Consider the following 19,599-nt stretch of genomic DNA (forward strand, 5'->3'; position numbering starts at 1 on the left):
CACACGAGGCGGTGGGTGGAGCCCAAGGGCCTGCCCAGGTGGGGGTGGGGGTGGTGGGGGTGTGGGGGCACTTCTCTGGTCAGTGAGCGGAAGCCCCATCTCCGGGGCCTCATGTGGCCTCATGACCGCATCCCGGCTGGAGAAGGTAGGGAACCCGGGGTCGCAGCGTAAGTTCAGAGGCCTTGCCAGGCAGAGACCTCTCACCACCGCCAGCCCCCTCCCCCACTGGACAAAGGCAGACCTCGAGGCCACAGAAGTGAAGTGGTTTGGGGGGGCTCAGAGCCAGTTAGCAGTGGAACCCGACGCCGGGTGGAGACCTCTGTTCCCAACGCAGCGGCACCCCTAAGGAACACGACAGGCCCGAGTGCATTAGGCATCCTTTTATTTATAAACCAGTTGGGAATGCTGTGGTGTTTGGGAGCCGGGTGGGTTGGGGAGGGATGAGGGCGGGGGCTGGAGGGCTGATTCCAGTGGTTGGCATAATTCAGCACCAGAGCAACTGCTTGGGCATAAGCTCTTACTTCAACCCAGACGAGTGTTGGTCTTCTTGTATGTACAGCAGTCCTAAGTACGTATGCTCTTCTTATGGCTTTGTCCCAGGACACGTCGCAGTGACACAACAAAAAACTCAAGTCTAGAGAGAAGTAGAAGTTGCAAATGCCTCATGAGCTTATTCTTTTTTTCTTTTCTTTTTCTTTTTTTTTTTTTTTTAAGTCTGATGGCCAAGACTAGTGCTGAATGGATGCCCGAGGAACAGGAACATCTCTGCTCCAAAGGGGCTCATCTGATTCAGCGGAGTCTGTGACCCCATTGCGCGTCTCTCTGGGGTGTGCCTGGCGCTCTATCAGTCCTGAAGATGAAGAGAAAACAAACGCACACTCTTCCCGTCCCTCCCTCAAGGGATGGACTCACAGTGACTACAGCCCGAGGCCCGGAGCAGGACTGCAAGCCCACAGAGCAGGTCGGAAGGCAGCCTCGGGTCTCAGGGGCTCCCCTCTAGAAGTGGGTTTCCTTCACTTCTCTAAGGTCCTGGCACACGGGAGCGGCTTCCCGGCAACAGGCCGCTCAGTGGGACCAGGAGGTTAGAGCTCCCCTGGGTTTTTAGCTGGTAGAAGAGCGAACGTTTGACTTCAGGGCCCTGGGACGAGGATGTGGCAGCCAATGCAGTGGTGGGGCGGGGTCTCCGGGGCGGACACCCACACCCCACCACCTACACTGCCCTTGGGTGGCCGTGAAAGGAAGCCTTTCTTCTTCCCCTGTGGGGGGGTGAGCAACGCTTAGAAAGGGAGCAGAAAGTCACTGCTCCCCCCCTCTGTTCACACCGGGCCTCGTCACCTGCCCCCTCTGCCATCATCCTCAGCGCTGCTCTGCAGTCCTCGGCCGAAGCCTCCCTCCCTTTCCAGGGCACGAGGGACACCTCCTTGCCTCCCGGCATTTCCGCTCGCCTCTCCGGGCCTGCGCATCATTTGTACATCTCACACCCGCGCCCTCTCTCGTGGCCCTGACTGTTGGCTGGTTGACCCAAACGAAGGGCACCCCCGCCTTCTCCTAGGAAGCGTGTGGGGGGACCCTGATGGCCCGAAGCGGCACAGGCTGGGCTGCAGAATCCCCGCCCCCATTCCTGTCCGTGGTCTCGGGGGGCCTCAGGACAGCGGGGAGGTATCGGCGCAGACAGCAGGGACACACAGGGGGAGAGTTAGGGTGGCTTGCGGGGGCTTCGGCGCGTCCCCGGGATACACCAGATGTCGCTCATCGCCCATCACCGGCAGCTTGGATGGCACCGAGTCACCTAAGTGGCGCCTGTGGTACGTGGGCGTGTAAGGCCTGCCACCACGGAATGGGCCGCTGGAGCCCACACGACCCGCCGCAGGGCACGGCCGGGTGAGAGTGGGTCTGTCCGCCCTGGGCCGTGGAATAAGCACCAGGAGGCCCTCCCACCCGGCTGCCCTGACAGCGAGGCCCAAGCATGGTCTGGGGCACAGACTTTCAGTAACGTCCGTCGCTCTCTCCAGGCCGCCTTGGCTCCTTTCTTCGTCCCTCGTTCTCCCCACGTCGCCCTGCCTGGCTGTGCTCCTCCTCGCACTGCCCGCGGGCCGGTCATCTGGAGCCAGGCCTCCGCCCCGGCGCTCCGGCCAAAGGGCCGGACGGAAACCCGAGGCCTGGCTCCCTGCGCTGAGCAGCGCTCTCGGCCTGGGCCACTGACCGATGCGTCCTCGCGGGCCGCCCTCCGGCCAGCGCTCTTGTCCCCACGCGGGTGCCCAGCGGAACTCTGGAGAGCCGGCCGGGAACGGGGCTCCCGCCAGCTCGGCCGCGTGCTTTTGCTTCCCCGTCAACACCACTTAGCTCCAGGTGCGCAGGGAGGTAGTTTGACCCCGACACGAGGGGGAAAGACATGCCACCTTCCTTCCTTGGTTGCCCCACTTGTCACCACAAGGCTAGCTCCCAGGGCTTCTGGAAGGCGGTGTTTCTGCCACGAGACATGCTGAGCTCTGCCCACAGCAGCTGCTTCGGGCCTCTGGCTTCTCTGGCGCAGACGGGCAGGGCCTCGTCTACCTGAGAGCGTGGTTCTACGCCCTGACTATACCTGCTCCTTTCCTACCTGTTAGTGGAGAGTAACTTCAAACAACTCAGCAGGAGTGCTTAGGCTCTTCATCCCATCTGGCAAAACCTAGGGCCGGGGGTAACTACATAACCACCTAGGCCATTTCAATGCGGAGGTCAAACTGAGGTTCCCACGGTGCTCTGGGGAACCCTCCGGGGCCTCCCTCCACCTCAAAACATTATGGGAGGCCATGAGAACAACATACTTGTTTCATGGTCGGGACAAGACATTCGTATGGGGATCCAGGATGCGTTTTTTACAAAGTGCCCATGTCACAAGGGAACCAGGCAGTCCTTGAGACCCAGGATTGCAGCGGGGTGTTAGGGGAGCACAGGAGCGTATATCGTAAAAGGCTACCACCATATATTCATATTGCATATGATACACACCCTGGATAGCATATTGGGAGCATACATAGAACAGACACGTGCAGTAGCACCCCTACGGGTATACTATGTGGTTTGGTACATCGAACTGTTCACTTGAGGCCTATGAAATCGTTAACTGGTCAGAAATGGGAAAAGCCATTCGGTAGTTAGCATCCTTTAAGGAGACATCTGCCATCTGCTAAACTTGGAGCCAAAGCAAAGCAGCTCCTCCTTTATATATATATATATACACATAATGTTTTTCTTTGTTGCATTTCCCACAGATTAAGGTAATTTCTGGAAACCATGAAGTCAAACCAATGATGAGAAAAGGACAGCCAGGACATATTAGGCAGGACATATTAGGCCTTACATGGCATTCTCCTTGACACAAGTGTCCTCTGAATAGGAAGTTACGGTTCATGCTAGATGACCTTTTATATATGTGGCCTAAAGCATGTCTTCGTCTATGCACCACATTCCTAGAACTGGAAAGAATCGATGTGTTGCAACATCAGGTCTCGGGGGCTACGCTGAGAAGACTGGAGTTTCTCTTGAACTGGACTACTTCAGAAGCACTTTGCCACCTCTATCGGAAACAGCTTTATTCTGGCAGAGCTTGGGTGGTAGGAGGCAACGTGCAGGGCCCTTATGAGCTGGAAGTAGCAGATTGAGGGAACAGCCGCTTCCATGGGTGGTGTACTTGATAGGGGTGGGTGTAAGGACCAAAGCAGAAGACACCCCACTCAGTGCAAGTCTCCTGGGGGTGCTCTGCACCTTTTCTTAGCGAGGTTAAAGTGGAGTGGTTCTAGATGCTGCTAAGAAGGTTTGTCAAGGTTGTCCGGCTGGAAACCTCCATGCAGAGCCCAAATCTTAGGCTGAGTGGAGGCTGAGGGAGAGCTGGTCTCCAGGCCTTCCCTTAGCTGAGCTGCAGCTCCTGCAACCATTACCCTTCCAACCCCACCCAGGCGCTCCTGGTGATCCCACCCTCGCCCCAGCCTGTGTGGTGTGGCCCTTGCTGTCTGCCAGCAGCCTTTACTTCTCATCCTCATCCCCCTCACTCATGCTGCTGATGGAGGCTGAGGCTGCTTTGGGCGAGGAGGGGGGTGAGGCCTTGTTCGGGAGCCACGAGAAGGTGGGCGACGGGGAGCGGGAGGGGGACCGGCTCCTTGTGGGGCTGCTCACAGGGCTCTGCTTCGGGGACAAGGCCTGCAGCATCCGGCTACTCCTCTCCTGGAACATCTGCTTCTAGAGAGAAATGGGAGACAAGGCAATCTGTTAAGTCAGCCATCTGGGGTGTCAGGGAAACGACAGGGAAAGGCAGGAGGGAGAGCCACCACCCCATGACACCGCCACCCCACAGACGTGGCCTACAGTTGATGGCATCCAGGGAGCCATCCTGTGGGAGCAGCCGAGTGAAATTCCAGGCCAGTGAGCCGCGGACACAGAGACGACCATCTCTGCTGGTTCTTGGGGCTGTTTACTCCAGCTAGGGAATTTCACTGAGCACCTATCATCTGCCAGGCGAATAGTAATGTCCTAGGTACAGGAGGGCAGTGAGGGGTAAAACCGAAATCCCTGTCCTCCTCCACATGACGAGGAATCACACAGTAACCAGAATGAACCAAATACGTGGATGTCAGGTGGAAATACCAGTTGTGAGAAAAAACAAAACAGGAGGCGACAGCAAACAGGGGTTGGGGGGGGCAGCTGAGCAGCAATGGTAATGAGGGGGCTCAGGGAAGACCGCAAGGAGGAGACACTATTGGAGCCAAGCCCTGGAAGAGATGAAGGAGGAGCCGTGTGAATGGAAATCGGCAAACACACTCGGGACAGAGCACCCTGAGGAGGGAGCACGCAGTGCACGTCCAGGGAGCAGTAAGGAGGCAGTGGTGGTTGGAGTGGCTGGAGTGGAGTCACTGGGAGGGGAGGGGAGGGGAGGAGAGGGGAGGGGAGGCGTGTGGGGGAGGAGGCTAAGAGGAAGTCACCAGAGGAGGGACAGAACACTGTGTCACCTGGGCTCTTGTGGCCATGTGAGAACTTCGGCCTTTACTGTGAGAAGAGAAATGTCGGGAGAGCTCCTGTGCCTCTGGAGTTCGAGTCCGGACTAAGGACCCCTGCCCCTGGCTGCAGTGGGGGGTGCAGGAGCACGGAGGATGCTGAAGCACCCACGGCCGGGAGGAGACCAGGTGAGAAAATGGTCGGAGGCCGGGTAGATGTCCCCCCACCCCTTGGTTTCATCAAGGGACAGCGGACTTAAGGTAGAACTCAGCCTTTTTAGTCTTCAGTGGTATGAGTTTTGATAAATGCCCGCAGTTGTGTGACTGCCACCACCGTCAGGGTACTGGGGAGTTCCATCGGCCACCCCCTCCCCCCGCCTCTGGCAACAGATCCTTTTTCTGTCCCTCCAGTTTTGTCTTTTCCAGAATGTCCTCTAAACGGAATCATGCAGTATCGCAGTCTGGCTACATTTTGAAGGTAGAGCCCACAGGAATTGCTGACAGATGGGATGTGAGGCGTGGGAGGGAGGGGAGTGACTCGTTTCTGGCCCATGGAACTAGAAAGCCAGCAGTGTCCTTTGCCGGTGTGGGGGACTCGGTGGGTAAAGGAGGTTTCGGTGGTAAGACAGACTTTGCAGATTGGGACCTCTGGTGACTACTGCCCGGTGCTTTCAGAACTGAGCCCTCCCCCAACGCTGTCCCCTTCGCCTGCTTTCTGGAGATTCCAGTCCTGACCTAGCAGTGGTGCCAGCTGACCTGCCCTTCTGCTCTCTGCCTGCAGCTCGGCCCCCCATGTCGTGCACGCATATTCCATTCCACCCATTTCTGAGTGCCCTGCCCGTGCTGCGGGGGAGGGGGGCTGTGTCCTCATTTCTCTCCCTCGCTTGTCACGGAACTTCAGTCCCCAGCACCTCAGGCCAATCTTGTGATCCTAAGCCAGCACCCAGAGCTGTTTCTCCTGTTTGCCATTTTAGACTTATTTGAGTTACTTTACAAACCATTACAGAACCCCCCCACCCCACCCCGGAAGACTAGGTGCTCTGCAGGAGATGCTCATATCCAAGCTGGGGCTTCGGTGATGTACAAGAATAGGAGACTGAGGTGGGGAGTGAGCCCAGGGAGCTGGTGGAAGGGTGACTTTCCAAAAAGAGGGCGCTAAGGAGAGAGAGTACAACCTAAAGTTCTTGGCATGACTATAAGCTGAGTGCCTATGGGGTTGACTGTAGGCCAGGCCTGAACACCAGGAGGAGCTGGATTTTTTTCCCTCCCAAGAGCCCCTGGAAGATGTTAACTAAAGGAGGGGTATGATCAAATTTGTGTCTGAGAAATACCTTTGGGTGGGAGCATAAAAGCAAAGAGAGAAACCATAAGGGAAAAGATTGGTGTCCGGCTACGTAAAAGTGTAAAACTTACATACCGCACCCTCCCCCAAACCACCATGAAATAAGGTAAAAGGCAAGTGAAAAATGGGGAAATTCTTGCAACATTTAACTATAAATAGTGGATTTTCTTACATAAAGAGCTTACAAATTAAAAAGAAGAATGTAAAAACATTCATAGAAAAATGAGCACAAGGCTTGGTAGGGCAATGCACAAGAGACTTACAAATGACCTATACAAAATGTTCAGCATCACTAGTAAACAAATGCAAAATAATTAAGGGAGATACCTTTTAATATATCAGATTGTTACAGATTTTTTTAAATCTTCCCAGCATGTAAAAAAATTTAGTTTTATTGAAATGTAATTGACACACAGCACAGTTTAAGGTGTATAGAGTAATGGTTTTACTTACGTGTATGAAGACATTATTACCACAATGAGTTAACATCTGCCCTATAGTTACAAAAAATAGATCTTTTTCCTTGTGATGAGAACTCTTGGGGTCTACTCTCTTAACTTTCATATATACCACACAGCAATGTTAACTAAATAGTCTTCGTGCTATACATTGCATCCCTACTACTTATTTATTTTACTTTTTGATCACTTTCAATCAGATTTTCCCTCTTTCACTCCTATGTCTTCCCCTGGTAACCACAAATCGGAATGCCTTTTCCATGAGTTGTGGGTTGGTTTGTGGGGGTTTTTTTTCCACTTGGGAGATCATGTATTTGTTTTTCTCTGACTTGCTTCATTTAGCATAATGCTCTCAAGATCCATCCACGTTATCACAAATGGCAGGATTTCCTCCTTTTTAAGAGTTGACTGACCTTCCATTGTATACACATACTGTACTTTATCTATTCCATCCATTGATAGGTTGCTTCCATGTCTTGACCATTTTAAATAATGCTGCTATGATTGTGGGGATGCAGATAGTGCTAAGACAGAGTTTTGTTTCCTTTCCTCCCCAAAGTGCAATTGCTGGATTGTATATATGGTGGTTTCAGTTTCAATTTTTTGAGGAACCTCCATACTGTTTTCCACCATGGCCACACCAATTTACAATCCTACCAACAATGCACAAGGGTTCCTTTTAATCCATGTCCTCATTAGCATTTGTTATTTCTAGTCTTTTTGATGGCAGCCAATCTAATGGTGTGAGGTAATAAGTCATTGTAGTTTTGATTTGCATTTCCCTATTGACTAGTGATGCTGAGCATTTTCTCATGTACCTGTTGGTCCTTTGTATATCTTCTTTGGAAAAATGTCTATTCAGGTACCTAACCTGTTCTTTAATTGGATTATTTTGGGGTTTTGTTATTGAATTGTGTGAGTTCTTTATATATTTTGGATATTCACTCATATCAGATACATGGTTTACACATATATTTCCCATTCTGTAGGTTGTCTTTTAATTTTGTTGATGGTTCCTTTTGTTGTGCAGAAGCTTTTTAGTTTGATATAGTTCCACTTATTTTTGATTTTGCAACTTATGCTTTAGGAGTCCTATCCAAAAACTCATTGCCAAGACCCACGTAAAGGAGCTTTCCTCCTATGATTTCTTCAAGGATTTTTTTTTTGTTGTTTAAAAATTTTTTTTTATTTATTTATGATAGTCATACAGAGAGAGAGAGAGAGAGAGAGAGAGAGACAGGCAGAGACACAGGCAGAGGGAGAAGCAGGCTCCATGCACCGGGAGCCCGACGTGGGATTCGATCCCGGGTCTCCAGGATCGCGCCCTGGGCCAAAGGCAGGCGCCAAACCGCTGCGCCACCCAGGGATCCCTCTTCAAGGATTTTTATGGTTTCTGGCTTTACATTGACATCTTTAACCCACTTCAAGTTACCTTTGGCAAATGGTGTAAGATAGGGATCTGGTTTTATTCTTTTATGTGTGAATATACAATTTTCCTAGCACCATTACTTGAAGAGACAATCTTTACTCCGAGTATGCTTGGCTCCCTTGTTTGGTCTTATATCTGAGCTCTCAGTTCTGTTCCATTGGTCTATGTGTCTTTTTTTATGCCAGAATTATACTGATTTCATTACTATAGCTGTATAATAAAGCTTGAAATCAGAAGTGTGATGCCTCCCACTTTGTTCTTTCTCAGGATTGCTTCGGGTATTTGGGGTCTTTTGAGGTTTCACATAAATTTTAGGATTTTTTTCTATTTCTGTGAAAAATCCCATTGGAACCTTGATAGGGATTGCATTTAATCTATAGATGGCTTTGGGATAGTATGGACATTATTAATATTCTTCTAATCTGTGAACAGGGGATACCTTTCCATTTATTTCTGTCTTTAATTTTTTTTAGCACTATTTTACAGTTGTCAGTGTACAGATCTCTCACCTCCTTGGTTAAATTTATTCCAAAGTATTTTATTGTTTTCATTGCTATTATAAATGGGATCAATTTATCTTTTTCAGATAATTCATTGTTAGTATATAAAAATGCTACTTATTTTGTATGTTAATTTTGTATCCTGCAACTTCACTTAATTTGTAGATTAGATATAACAGTTCTTTGGAGTCTATTGGATTTTCTGTATATAAAATCATGTCATCTGCAAATAGACAACCTTCTTCCTTTCCAATTCTGATGGGCTTTTATATTTTCTTGCCTCATTGCTCTGGCTAGGATTTCAGTAATATCTTGAATAGGAGGAGTGAGAATGGGCACCCTTGTTTTGTTTCTGACTTTAGAGGAAAGGCTTTGAACCTTTTGTCATTAAGTACCATGTTAGCTGTGGGTTTGTTATCTACAGCTTTTGTTATGTTGAGGTATATTTGTTTTGTACCTAATTTGTTAAGAGGTTTTATCATGAATGGTTATTAAATTTTACCCAATGATTTTTCGGTGTCCATTGAGAGGATCATAAGATTTTTTTCTTACATTCTATCAATGTGATGTACCATAGTAATAGATTTAATCACACTTGTATCCCCAAAATAAATACCACTTGATCATGGTAAAATATCTTTTTAATGTGAATTCTGTTTACTAATATTTTTTAAAGATTCTAGAGAGAGAGAGAGAGAGAGAGGGAGAGAGAGTGCGAGCAAACACATGAGTGCCCATTTGTGTGGGGGAGGGGCAGAGGGAGAGAGGAAGCAGGCTCTGAAGTGTGGAGTCGGACAGCGGCTTGATCTCACAATCCCAAGATCATGACCCCAGCTGAAACCAAGAGTCAGTCAACCGAGCCACCCATGTACCCCCAGTTTACTAATATTTTATTGAGAATTTTTGCCTCTATATTCATTAGAGAGATTGGCCTGTAGTTTTTAGTATTCTTTTTGGCTTTGGTAATGCTGGCCTCATAAAATAAGTTTGGGAGCATTCCCTCCTTCCATTGAGGAGTCTGAGAAGGATTTACATTAATTCTTCTTTAAATGTTCAGTAAAATTCACCAGCGAAGCCATCAATTCCTGGGCCTTTCTTCTGTGAGAGATTTTTGATCACTAATTCAATCTCCTTACTAGTAATTGGTCTGTCACATTTTCTTCTTCATTCTGATTCATTTTTGGTAGGTTGTATGTTCCGAAGAATTTTCCATTTCTTTGGAAATGGAAATGGAATTTTCCATTTCTTTGGATTTTCAGTTTGTTGGTGTATAGTTAACAGTAGCCTCTTAAGATCCTTTGTGGCATCAGTTTTGATATCTTTTTCATTTTCATTTGTAGTTTTGTTGATTTGGGTCCTATCTTTTTTTCTTGGTTTGTCTAGCTAAACATTGGTCAATTTTATCTTTTCAAAAAACCATCTCTTAGTTTGGTTGGTCTTTTCTATTATGTTCCTAGTCGCTACTTTGTTTCTGACCCAATTTCTATTATTTCCTTCCTTCTGATAACTTTGGTGAACTAAAGTGAACTTCTGTTCACTCTATTTTTTTTAGTTCCCAAGGCATAGCATTAGGTTGTTTGAGATCTTTCTGGTTTCCTGAGGTAGGCATTTATTGTTCTGAACTTCCATTTTAAAAAATTTGAGAGAGAGAGAGAGAGAACGAAACAAGCAGTGGGGAGGGGCAGAGGGAGAGAAAGAAAAAGAAGCACGCTCCCCACTGAGCAGGGAGCTCAATATGGGGTTTGATCCCAGGACCCTGAGATCATGACCTGACCTGAAGGCAGACACTTAACCCACTGAACCACCCAGGTGCCCCTGAACTTCCCTTTTAGAACTGCTCTGTCTGCACAAGTTTGGTATATTGTGTTTCCATTTTTGTTTGTGTCAAGATACATTTTTGTTTTCCCTTTTTTAAAAAAGATTTTATTTATTTATTCATGAGAGAGAGAGAGAGAGAGAGAGAGAGAGAGAGGCAGAGACCCAGGCAGAGAGAGAAGCAGGCTCCATGCAAGGAGCCCGATGTGGGACTCGATCCCGGGTCTCCAGGATCAGGCCCTGGGCTGAAGGCGGCACTAAACCGCTGCACCACCCGGGCTGCCCATGTTTTCCCTTTAATTTCTTCTCTGACTCTTGGCTGTTCCACAGACCATTGTTTAATTTCCATGTATTTATGAATTTTTCAGTTTTCCTCCTGTTAATTACTTCTATTTTGAAACCATCATGGCCAGAAAAGGTACTTGGTATGATTTCAGTCTTCTTGAATTTGCTAAGACTTATTCTGTGGCTGAACATATGGTATATCTTAGAAAATGTTCTGGGGCATGTAGGTGGCTCAGTTGGTTGAGGAACCCAGTCTTTTTTTTTTTAAACCCATTCTTGATCTTGGCTCAGGTCATGGTCTCAGGTTCATGAGATCAAGCCCTGTGTCAGGCTCTCCACTTAGCAGAGAGTCTGCTTGAGATTCTCTCTCCCTCTCCCTCTGCCCCTCCCCCTGCTTGTACTCAAGCTTTCTCTAAGTAAAACTTTTTAAAAAATGTTCCATATGTGCTTGAGAAGAATGTGAGTTCTGCTGTTGGACAGAATGCTCTATGTCAATTAGGTCCATTTCGTCTATAGTGTTGTTCAAACCTGCTGTTCCCTTATTATCTGTCTGGATAATCTATCCATTGTTGAGAATGAGGTATTAAAGTCCCCAACTCTTATTGTATTGCTGTTTTCTTTTTTTAGCTTAGTTTTCGCTTTTTATATTTGGGTGCACAAATATTTACAACTACTATATCTTCTTTTTTTTAAGATTTATTATTTATTTATTCATGAGAGACAGAGAATGGGACAGAGACATAGGCAGGGAGAAGCAGGCTCCTTGCAGGGAGCCTGATGCCGGGACTTGATCCCAGGACCACAACCTGAGCCAAAGGCAGACACTCAACCACTGAGCCACCCAGGTGCCCCGTTATATCTTGATGGACTGACTTCTTTATCACTGTATAATAATAATTGTAGAAGACCTCTTTGTCTCATTTGTACTATTTTTGGATTTAAGTTTATTTAGTATGATAAAATATAGCTACCTCTACTTTTTTGTTTTGTTTTGTTTTTTTAATACCATTTGCTTACAAAATCTTTTTCCCATCCCTTCATTCTCTGTGTATGACTTTAAGACTAAAGTGAGTCTCTTATGGGCACATATCATTAGAAGTTTTTAAAATTTTATCCATTCAGCCATTCTATGTGTTTTGATTGGAGAATTTAATCCAATTAAATATAACTTAAAGCTATCATTAATAGGTAAGGCCCTACTTAGTTTGCCATTTTATTAATAGTTTTTATGACTGATTTGTAGAACCATGATTCCTTGTTTTGTATCCTGCTTTCTTTTTTTGTATTTCAATGTCTTCTGCTATCTGTATGGTTTGATCTGTATGTATCATGTACTTTTGTGTAATTACTACAGATTTTACCCTTGTGGTTACCACAAGGCTTACATAAAATATTTTAAAATTATAACACCTTATTTTAAACTGATAACAACTTAACCTTAATAGAATTTCTAAACTTTATGCTTTCATCTCCCGCCTCCTCACATTTTAGGTTATTAATGTTACAGTTAACATACTTTTTATATCATGTAACCAGTAATAGATTATTGTTGTTCTGGTTATTTTTACAATGTTTTCTAACTTTTAAATAGAGTTTAAGTGAATTACACACCATCATTACCACATTTCAGATTCTAATTTTGACTATCTATTTACCATTACCTGTAAGTTTTACACTACCTTATGTTTTATGATGTTCATTAGTGTCCTTTTACTCAAAGAACTCCTTTTAGCATTTCATGTAAGGCAGGTCTGGTGGTGGTGAGCTCAGCTTTGTTTTTAGGGAGGAAGCCTTTATCTCTTCATTTCTGAAAGACAGCTTTGCCATGTATAGAATTCTTGGTTGACATTTTTTTTCCTTTCAATATTTTAGACATATCATCCCATTCTTTCCTGGCCTGAACCAATTGTGTTGAGAAGTCCCCTGATAGTCTCATGATGGTTCTGTGTATGTAATTTACCCCTTTCCTCTCGTTTTTTTCTAAATTTTCTCTTTGACTTTTGACAGTTACGATGTGTATCAGTGTAGCCCTATTGGGGTTTATCTTATTTGGGATCCTTTGTATCTCATGGATTGGGATGTCCATTTCTCTCCTCAGGTTTGGGACGTTTTAAGCCATTACTGCTTTAAGTTTACTATCTGTACCTATTCCCTTCTCATTCTCTTTTCCTTCTGGAATTCCCTTAATACAAATATTATTTATCTTGATTGTGTCTTTACATCCTGTATGTTTTGTCCACTCTTTTTTCATTCTTTCTTCTTTTTGCTACTCTAACTGGGTTATTTCAAATGTCCTGTCTTCTAAGTCACTGTTTTTTTTTTTCCTGCATAGCTGAGTCTTTTAATATTTTAAGTAATTGCTACACCCCACATGGGGGTCGAACTCACAACCCCAAATCAAGAGTTGCACCCTCTACTGACAAGCCCAACCAGGAGCCCAGAGTCTCCTTTTGAAGCTCTCTGTTGAATTTTTTAGTTCATTTTATTTTTTCAGCTCTACAGTTTTTTTGATGGTTTTATATTTCTTTGTTAAACTTATTTTGTTTATGCATCATTTCCCTACTTTTTAGTTTTCTATGTGTTATTGCAGTTGACTAAACTTTAAGAGAATTATTCTGAAATCTGACCTTAGATAGCCATTTCTTTAATGCCAGTTATTAGAGCTTTAGTAGTTTCTTTTGTTGGTGTTTACTAGATTTTTCATGATCCTTGATTCTTTACATTGGTATCTGTACATTTGCATAAGCAGCCTCCTCTTCCAGACATTATGAGTTTGTTTGGCAGAGATAACTCTTTGCCAGTCCCCTCAGTGTGGGTTTCTGGATATGTTAGCTAGTAATGTCCTCGGGCAGGTGGAGTTTGCTATCAGGGTCAATTTCTGGGTGAGGCCCCTGGTTGAGCTCTGAGGTCAGGGCTATGGCCACTGGCTGAGGATGGTTAGATAAGACTGTTAGTTTGGTTCCTTACCCAAGTGTGACTGTTACCAATTGCCTGGGTTCCCTAGTCAAGCTTACAGGACTTACAGTCAGGCTGGCAGGACTCCATACTAAGCAGCAGGTGGAGCTATGAATTAGCTTCTCTGCCCTCTTGGTGCAGGAGAATGGGCCTACATGGCTTATTGTTCCAGGACCTAAATGAGGCAAGGTTATGTACCGAATTCCCTGGCTAGAATGGGTCAACCTATTTTGCTCTGCAGATGAAGACCATCATGGGCAATGATCTCTGTTCAAGTGCCACTGTAAGTAGGCCTGTTGGTTGGGATACATAGTGTTCTGTGTGTTCTACTTAGGTTCCCTAGTCAGGCAGGCTGAAAATTGTATTCAGTGGGCAGGGCTATGAATTAGTGTATGCATCCAGGCACAGCAAGAGAAGTAGCTCCAAGGCCAGAAAGGCTTTCGGTTTGTGGTTTTGACTCAAGCCAGCCTATGCCACAAGTTCCCTGCCTAAACAGAGCCACTGGCTTTGCTCAGCAGACTATCAGCTCTGCCTGTTGGACTCTGTGCTTAAACGTTTCTGGGCTTTGCAGCTTTCTAGGTCTAATAGCCAAGCTTCTGTTTGGGTGGTGCTCGGAGCTTTACTCAGCAGTGGATGGGGCTATGACTCATCTCCCTTGCCTGGGTAGGACAGTAGGGCCAGCTTCAAATAGGCTCCCAGTTTTTCCAAATCAGGCCTTCTGGTTGGAGCTGGGGGTGGGGGATGGGGTCAGGAGCTGCACTCAGTAATAGGCAGGCTACAAATTAGTTCCACTGCCTGAATAGAGTCTGTGAACCCTCAACACCTAGCACTGGCTTTGCAGGCAATCAGCTCTTGCTGCCATACTCTTGGTTCAACTATGCAGCTTCCCAGTTGTTCTTGCCAGCCTTTCTGATCGGGCAGGGTTGGGAGGTTCACTCAGCAGGGGGAACAGAGGGCTATGACTCGGCTCCCCTTCCTGCCTAGAGGCAGACCAGACCCCAGGGCCAGAAGAATCTCTTTGAGAACCAGAATCAGGCAGACTTGTACTCTGCTGAGTTCCCCAGTCCAACTGTGCCACTGTCTTGGCTCTGCAGATAAGCCAAACCACAAGCTGGTACTACTGCTTGGGTTCTGCAGGTGGGAACTCAGTATGCCAATATCTGCATTGGTTGTTGGAAGCCTCTACCCCTCAGATTCTCAGTGGCCAATGCCCACAGATTGCCTTGCAATTCCTGTCGAATGAGATCAGAGTGGGGAGCTCTCAAGAAGTGACCTACAATGCTGGGGGAGCTAGATGTCCACCCTGGACTCTCTCTTCCCACTATAAAAACTGAAGGCTCAGCAGAGACCTCTGTGTAATGTTGGGCTGGCCTGGGTTAGAGGCAATAAGGTCTGCACGTAGCCGCCTCAGACCCCTATTCTAGGATTCTCTCAGTGGAGTCTTGTCTATGAATAGTTGTTAGTTCTTCTTGTGAGGGGGAGCAAAGTCAGGAATGACTTATGTCATCATCTTGGTAAGCTTATTCTCCCAAGATTTTTTAAAAATTTGTAATGGCCTGTGCTGGTAAGGGCTCAGGAAAAAGACCCCACTCCTGTTACTGCTGGTGGCAGGGTAAAATAATGGTGCCTTTCTAAGGAGTAACTGGGCAGTAGGTGTAAAAACTTTTTTCCTGAGGAGATAATCTGAGATGTAAATAAATACTCTTTGGGTACACAGATTTTCATTGCAGGGTCATCGCAGACAAAACTGCAAACCCCTTCAGTAGGTTAGAGAAATCTTGCACAACTCTGAGGTGATACTTTAGGCAGCTGATGAAAATCCAGTACTTAAAGAATATTTAATAATGTGAGAATGTTCGTGAGCTACTGCATGGTAAAAATGACTTGGAAAACTGTATGTTCTGCGTAACCCCATTTTGTGAAACATATACATGCAGATGGAGAAAAGATGGACCCAATATCCCAGTGACTACTCTGGGCAGTTGGATTGCAGGTGATTTTTAGTCTCTTCTCATTGTTCACTTTCTAACAGCTCTGTAATGAACACATGTTACTTTTATCACCATAAGGAAGACAGATGACTGAGGCAAGAAGGTGAGGCCACAGGGCCCTGCCCTCATGACACAGGTGAGAGAATGGTAGAGCTTCAGGCACTTCAACAACTCCCCGCCCCACAGTAAGCTCTAGCCCATTACTTTTTAGGATCTCAAGTTTTCTCTAGCAAACATAATAGAGATGACTTGCTGATCACTAAAAACCTTTGCAGATTTAAAATTCCACAATTCTAAGAACCTACCAATTATTCACCTTCCATTAAAGGCATTGATAATTCTGCCAAAAGACATCCAACCCCCTCAAAATCAAACAAAAAATGCAGTAGTACAACATCATTACCTTAGAGGAAGCCCATTTATGAGACAAAATCAAATGCCAAAAGGATAGGGTGGCCTATTATTAATAGCGACATTAAAAGAATCCTTGAAATTTTAGCAGTCATTTGAAAATAAGTATTTTTATTACTATAATCTTTAAGTATATTTATAGTGGCAGCCATTAGCTCTCTTGCTGTTAATGGATTGTCAGCATTTCCATTAGAAGCTCACTTTGTAAGTAATCTACAGCTTGCTACTGTAGTTTGACTCAAGCTCATAACTGAGAATATTATGCCTAAGGTAATGCAATAATTTGAATCCTTAATGATAAACAATGGTGTCACACTTCATATAATGTGATATCCATGTAAAACAACTCCAGGTCTCAGTTTGCAAGCCCTGTGATCTGTTTCTGGTACATTATGATGCATGATTCTTCTGCAAAGGAGTTAAATTGGATCAGGTCAGCAGTTTATAATGAGCTTCCCGGGAAGAAAAGCACTTTAGGAATATGAAAATAAGACCACGGCATGGCATTTTCATAAAGAAAAGGCATTTAAATTGTGTCTGTAACTGTATTAAGATACTTCCATTTATAAAGTTTTCTCCCAAGAAAATAATCCCATTTACTCCCGTCCCAATAAAACTAAGTTTCTACTCCTCCTACAAACTCTTCCTTTTTAAGAACTTCTTCATATCTACTGAGACAGTAAATGTCCTGACAAATGCCTTCCAAGGTTTCAAGATTTCAGAGAGATTCCACCTTAACTGCCACAAAAAGAAATGAAAAATATCCTAGTTACATCTGCTTTGGACTTCTGGTAAGCACTGTGGAATTCAAAGAGTTTGTTTCAGCCAAATCAATAAACGACAAAAACTAACCCTCACAATGCCTGACGTATGCCTAGATGCTGTTAAAGGGCTTTAGAGTGTGCAACAATTTCATCCACCCAACAACCCTACAAGGTGGCTGAGGCAAAGGAACTTAGCCAAGGCACCCAGCTAGGAGGTGAGCTCTGCTCCTGACCAACTCTCTGTAATTAGCCACTTTCACAGTAAGAAGCTTTTCTGTTGACTCATTTACTTGTGCATTTCTTGGAAGACAAATTTTTGAAACTAACTGTTAAAAAGCTTCAAGTAGGAAGTTCAGATCCACAAACTGAATTTTATGTTTTATAAAATCAACATAGTCTTAAACATCAGCAGTGCTACTAAGATGATTATATATATTATTTACATATGTTATGTTTTTATATAGTATATAATAACATATATAAGTATTATATATTAAATATAATTCTCTTTACACATGTATGCATGGTGTAACAAGCGCTGAAGAGAATGTGGAGAAATCAGAACCCTTGTGCATTGCACTGGAATATAAAATGGTGCAGTGTAGAAAACAGTATGTAAGTTTCTAAAAACATTTGAGAATAGAATTACCATATCATTTAGAAATTCCACTTCTGAGTATATAACCAAAAAACTGAAAGCATGAAATTAAACAGAAATTTGTATAGTGATGTTCATAGCAGCATTGTTCATAATAGCCAAAAGATAGAAACAATCCAAATATCCATTAATGCATGAATCAATAAACAAAATGTGGTATATGTAAATAACATCCCATTATATGTGTTTGCATGTATATATACATGTATATATGTATATGTGTATGTATACACACAATCTGATGTACATTTATTTTCCTCAACTTGCATGGAGTATTTCCAAGATGGATGTTGAAAAGAAATATTTTGTGTATTACAAAAAATATTATGGAGGGTTTCCTGGCATGGAGAATCTGAAAGTTGACCACTCATTCCAACAAACATTTACTGACAGGACACTATTCATGGTTCAGGCATAAATCTAAGCCCTGAGGATATTGCGGGGGGGGGGTCTATGCTTATGTTTATTTTTTATTGACAACATTAGTCTCAGGGGTATCACAGGATGACTCACATATTGTGATCACCACAATTGGTCTAGTTAGCATCTATCACCATATATAGTAAACGTTTTTCTTATGATGAGAACTTTTAAGATCTACTCCCTTAGCAAGTTTCTAATACTCAATAGAGGATTATTAACTATAGTCACAATGCTGTACATTACATCCCCATGATGTACTTTATAACTGTAAGTTTTTACCTTTTGACCCCCTTTACCCATTTTGCTTGCACCCACCCCCTGACTCTAACAACCACCAATCTGTGCTCTGTGTTGATGGGCGCAGGGGGGCTTTTTGCTTGTTTTGGATTCCACTAATAAATGAGATCACACATTTATCTTTCTCTAACTTATTAGAATAATACCCTCATGGTCCAACAGTTTGTTGCAAATGCCAAGATTTACAACAAATGCCTTCTTTTTATGGCTGAATAATATTCCATGGTGTGTGTGTATATATATATTTTCATTATCCATTTATACATTGATGGACACTTAGGCTGCTTCCATGTTTTGGATATGGTAAATAATGCTGCAGTGAACATGGTGGTACATCGATTTTTTCAAATTAGTGTCTTCATATCCTTCAGATAAATATCCAGAAGTAGAATTTGCTGGATCATATGGTAGTTCTATCTTTAACTTTTTGAGGAAATTCCATAGTGGTTGTACCAATTTACATTCCTACCAACAATGTACCAGTGTTCCCTTTTTTCCATATCCTGATCAACACTGTTAATTTGTCACTTTGATAATAGCCATTCTAATGGGTGTGAGGTGCTAGCTCATTATGGCCTTGATTTGCATTTCCCTAGTAATTAGCGATGTTGAACATATTTTCAGGTCCTGCTGGCCCAGTATGTCTTCTTCGGAAATATGTCTATTCAGATCCCATGCCCATTTTAAAATCAGATTGTCTCTTTTTGTACTGTTGAGTTGTATGACATCTTCTTATTTTGATTTGTTAAACCCTTATCACATATGATTTGCAAATATTAGCTCCCATTCAGTAGCATACCTATGTGCATTCCTATGTGTGGAAGCTTTTTAGTTTGATGTAGTCCCACTTATTTATTTTTTACATTTGATGACTTTGCTTTAGGTGTCAAACTTAAAAGCCTAACTGGCAAGATAGATGTCAAGGAGCTTATAGTTTTTGTTTCTCCTAGGAGTTTTATGGTTTCAAGTCTTATATTCAAGGAAGATAGTGATCCAGTTTCATTTTTTCTGCATGTGGCTACCCAGTTTTCCCAGCACCATTTATTGAACAGATTGTCTTTTCCCCATTGTATATTCTTGATTCCTTTGTAGTAATTAACCATGTATACAATTTATTTCTGGACTCTTTGTTCCATTGATCTATGTCTGTGTTAAATGCCAATGCCATACTATTTTGGTTACTATAGCTTTGTAATATAGGTGAAATCAGGGAGCATGATGCCTTCAGCCTTGTTCTTCTTTCTCAAGATTGCTTTGGCCATATAGGGTCTTTTGTGGTTCCATACAAGTTTTAGGATTGT

At 44.2% G+C, this 19,599-nt stretch overlaps 1 protein-coding gene across 5 annotated transcripts in view; it reads right to left on the minus strand.

The window, feature by feature from the left end:
- Positions 1–365: 365 nt before the first annotated feature.
- PCYT1B (phosphate cytidylyltransferase 1B, choline) overlaps positions 366–19,599 on the minus strand; it is a 129,516-nt gene continuing 110,282 nt past the window's right edge. For 3 of the 5 annotated variants that reach the window (XM_025997432.2, XM_025997431.2, XM_025997433.2), the window contains exon 8: positions 2,944–4,218. In XM_025997432.2, coding sequence (XP_025853217.1) covers positions 4,006–4,218 — 213 coding nt within the window. In that variant the 3' untranslated portion in view covers positions 2,944–4,005. Of the gene's footprint in view, positions 635–2,943; positions 4,219–19,599 lie in introns of those variants that run through there. The other 2 variants (XM_072744504.1, XM_072744503.1) reach the window with 1 other exon arrangement.

This window comes from Vulpes vulpes, chromosome X (assembly GCF_048418805.1).
Source record: "Vulpes vulpes isolate BD-2025 chromosome X, VulVul3, whole genome shotgun sequence".
Taxonomy (NCBI): domain Eukaryota; kingdom Metazoa; phylum Chordata; class Mammalia; order Carnivora; family Canidae; genus Vulpes; species Vulpes vulpes.